Source organism: Budorcas taxicolor, chromosome 11 (assembly GCF_023091745.1).
Source record: "Budorcas taxicolor isolate Tak-1 chromosome 11, Takin1.1, whole genome shotgun sequence".
Lineage (NCBI taxonomy): Eukaryota > Metazoa > Chordata > Mammalia > Artiodactyla > Bovidae > Budorcas > Budorcas taxicolor.
The window spans coordinates 41,655,534-41,659,461 of NC_068920.1; the positions used below are offsets into that span (position 1 = coordinate 41,655,534).

Consider the following 3,928-nt stretch of genomic DNA (forward strand, 5'->3'; position numbering starts at 1 on the left):
GTGTCCCCTCCATCCTGAAACCCCCGCCCCACCTCCCTCCCTACCCCATCCCTCCAGGTTGTCAGAGAGCACGGGCTTTGGGGGCCCTGCATCGCACATCACACTCACACTGGTCACCTGTTTTACATTTGGTAATGTATGTGTTTCAGTGCTATTCTCTCAAGCAGAATGCAGATTCTAATTCGGTAGGTCTCGAGGCAATATGACAATAAGACCTAAGGCGTGTTCTCACCTGTTCTTTCAGTGCCTTTTTTCTTTCTTGCTGTGGGAGCCAGAAAGCACAGAGGACAGAGAAGGCTTGGCAAGGGGGACTGCCGTTATGCTCTAAGGGGCACCAAGACTTGCAGAGGAAACGGAAAGTTGTCTGTGCAGGAGGACAACCGAACACTTGTCAGCTGCTGTTTTACCAGTTCCTTGTAGTGGTTCAACTGCCTAATGCTTGATGCCTAAAGCGCCTTCTTTAGCAGACCAGATGCAGGAGCATAGCATCGGGCGTGAGCCTGTCCAATTCTAAAGTGATGATGACCGAGGTCAGTGTGGAGCCCTTGAACTTTAACAAGCTGATGGCCAGGGACTCGGGGCTTCAGCTGCCTGGTCAGGGAGGCGGCCTGGAGAGAAGGATGCCTCTAAGGCGAGCCCTGTACACGGGGCCAGCCCAGGACCACCAGGGAGTGGAATAGGGCCGAGAAGTCCAGCGGTGTCCCAATAGAGAGATCCCAGTGCAGCGTGTCCAAAATAGCCAGCTCCACCCTCAGAGGCTCACTCAGGGAATAGCCAGAGCCATAGTGCTTTATGAAATCCCCTCCTCATGGAATTAACTCCTCCTCATCAACTTTGACAGCGAGTCTCAAAGAAATCTTTGTAACACAACGGAGTAAATGCTTTTTTATCTTTACTGAAACCATGAGGAAGCTGAAGATGGCGAGAGCCAGGTTAAAATGGGTCTGCTGCTGCTAAGTCACCTCAGTCATGTCTAATTCTTTGTGACCCCATGGACTGTAGCCCGCCAGGCTCCTCTGTCCAGGGGAATCTCCAGGCAAGAATACTGGGGTGGGTTGCCATGTCCTGCTCCAGGGGAGCTTCCCGACCCTGGGATCGAGTCCACATCTCTTTTGCATCTCCTCCACTGGCAAGCAGATGCTTCACTACTAACACCATCTGGGAAGCTCAGAATGGGTCTGGGAGAAGTCAAAAATGTTCTCAACTCTCAGGAGCCACAACTTGATTTTCTGGAAGGTGTCATGGATCTCCATCTGCTGAAGTTGACTTCTAAAGATAGAAATATGCATTTCTGACCAGAAATATGCATTTCTGGTCATTTTAACCTTTTTTTGGGGGGGGGAATGCCAAGTCTCTCAAATCCAGGTGTATATTTCATACTTGTATTTTTCTTGTTTGTTTGTTTGCAGTGCACCATGTGACACACAGGATCTTAGTTCCCCGACCAGGGGTCAGAGCCCATACACCCGGCAGTAGAAGCACCGAGTCTTAACCACTGGACCACCAGGGAAGACCCCCCACCAAGGGACCCCGTTTTGAATAGTGAAGATTGAAGGGGTTAGTATTAAATAATAAGGATGACGTGCAGTACGTGTTTTCCATCTGTGTCACACAGCTGCTATATTTTCATAACTCAATGAAGAACTGTTTGTGTTATAATGGAGAATTTTATTTCTTCCAGGTTGTGATCCAGGTTGTGTTATTTCTTGATCAGTTTTAAAGATGCAGGCATAATGAGGCAAAGTATTGCACAAACGAAGTGGTTGTTTTGTGAAGGTTCTGGTCTAGAAAGAGCCACAAGCAGAGAGTGATACCACAGCTTGAGGGGCCAGCCAGGTTTGGAAATCCAGCCCTATGGCTCAGAAATCTGCCAGTCATCAAAGCAAGAATTTCACAGATAATGGGTCTCAGCCCAAGAAGTTCAGAAGCCTGTCTCTCATCTTAAAAGGAAAAGCACTCCTGAAAATTTATAAACAGCCAATATTCCTGCCTGGAGAAACACATATAGAAGAGACGAAGAACAAAACAAATCTAAAAACCTTCACAGGGAGAGATGGCAGCCACATAAGTCTGAGGGCCTGCTTGAAGCAGGAGCTGGACAAAACCCAACTGCCTCATTGGAACCAGGTCACCGACAGCCCCGCAGAATGAAAGTAAGGGAACCGACGGAGACAGCTGAACAGGAGATGAAAACCATGCAAAACCTAAAGAAAGCAGAGCAGGGTTAGGAGAAACAACCACCTCCTCGTGAAAGTCAACAAAGACAAAAAGAGAGAGAAGCAAAGGGCACCACGAAACCAGAGCAGCAGTGGCAGAGCCAGGGAACGACAGCTGAGGACAGGCAGAGCGGACCCCAGTTAGGGAAAGGGAGCTGGCATCACCCAGCCCTCGACAGCCGTGTTTGGGGACAGGAGACAATAATTAGAAAGCTATTTTTATGGTTTCCTTTGTCTCTCTGAAGCTGCCTATGTTCATTCATTTGGGCGCCTGAGAAAACAACACTGATTTCACCAAAACCCTTGAGTTCTTAAAAATAAGAAAAGAAAACACCCTTCTAAAGCTTCCACAAGTTTCAGCCCTTTTCCAAAATATGTATTTCTTTGCAAAAGGATATTACTCCACAGTGTGGTTTCTCTTTCTCCTCTCTCCAACTTGATTGCCCCGTGTTTACACATCAAAGTAGGAAAGCAGGGGTGGAATATTTTTACATCCCTAAGTTGTAGCCTTTGAGGGTGGGGAGCATGCTGGGTCTCACCATTCTGAAAGATGCTGTCCATCTCAGACAAGGCTATCCTTCCCCTCCAGCAAACTCCAGCCTCCTCACAGAGCCCCTTCCCAGCAGCAGGAATGCACACCCTCCCCGACTCCTCAAAGTGTGACCCTGGGCTCTCTGGATGGACTTGCCCTCAGTCCTAAAGAACGAGCCACCTTCCTTCTCACTCTAAGCCTTTCTCTCCCCTCCCATTCCTCCCCATCCTCCTCCTGTGATGTTCTCATCACCCTTCTTGGTCCACACTTAGACAAGGTAGGTTTTCGCCCCCACCAACTCATCCGCAGACCCCGTAAACCCCACTGATGTTCTTCAGATTTAATAGCTCCCAGTCTCTGCCTATAGGGCTTCCCTGGTAGCTCGGTGATAAAGAATCCGCCTCCCAATGAAGGAGAGGCAGGTTCAATTCCTGGGTTGGGAAGATGCCTGGGAGAAGGAAATGGCAACCCTCTCCAGTATTCTTGCCTAGGATATCTCATGGACAGAGAAGCCTGGCAGGCTACAGGCCATGGGGTTGCAAAAGAGTCAGACACAACTTAGCAACTAAACAATGACAACTCTACCTGTCGGTCAGTATTGATGGGTGTCATTGTCTAGATACTTCCTCAAAGGAAACTTTAGGCTCTTGTCTCAAGGGATCAGGGGAACAACTTCCCAGTGTAGCCTAAGAGGGTGTCATCCAGAGTATCCTATGGGGTGTCACCCTATAGAGGTGTATTCACACCACAGAGGGGTCCCTTCCACGTCTCTGCTCAGCATTATTCCCACCTGCCCATGTTACCTGCCTCTTATTCAAAGCCCAGCCATCCTCAAGGTCACCCTGAGGAGGTAGCTCTCTGAACCAGCCCTGTCCCCCCAAGACAATTCAACTTTCTGAATTGAAGAGTCTCATGTCTGTCCCGCTGGGGCTGCCTGCTCTGTGCTTCTGCGTGCCTAGACTCACCTTTGGTCCTCTGGGCAGGAGACAGATCTGGGCGGGACTCTTCCTGTGTGTGGCCCCTGGGTATTTCCTCTTTTCTTGCCTGATCATTGCTAAGTGGAGGAAGAAGGACTGCAGAACTGGCTTGAGCACCAGGGAGACAGTCAGGTGTGGTTATGATATACACGCTGGCTCTTTCCTTTCTGAATTCCATCTGTAGACTGTAGAACGGCATGGTC

The 3,928-nt window shown here is 49.2% G+C and overlaps 1 protein-coding gene across 1 annotated transcript; it reads right to left on the minus strand.

The window, feature by feature from the left end:
• Nucleotides 1-317: 317 nt before the first annotated feature.
• CCNI2 (cyclin I family member 2) lies at nt 318-1,289 on the minus strand. Its single transcript, XM_052648202.1, is given in 4 exon segments — nt 318-487; nt 490-559; nt 561-948; nt 1,183-1,289. Coding segments are annotated over 4 exon segments (735 nt in total).
• Nucleotides 1,290-3,928: the final 2,639 nt, after the last annotated feature.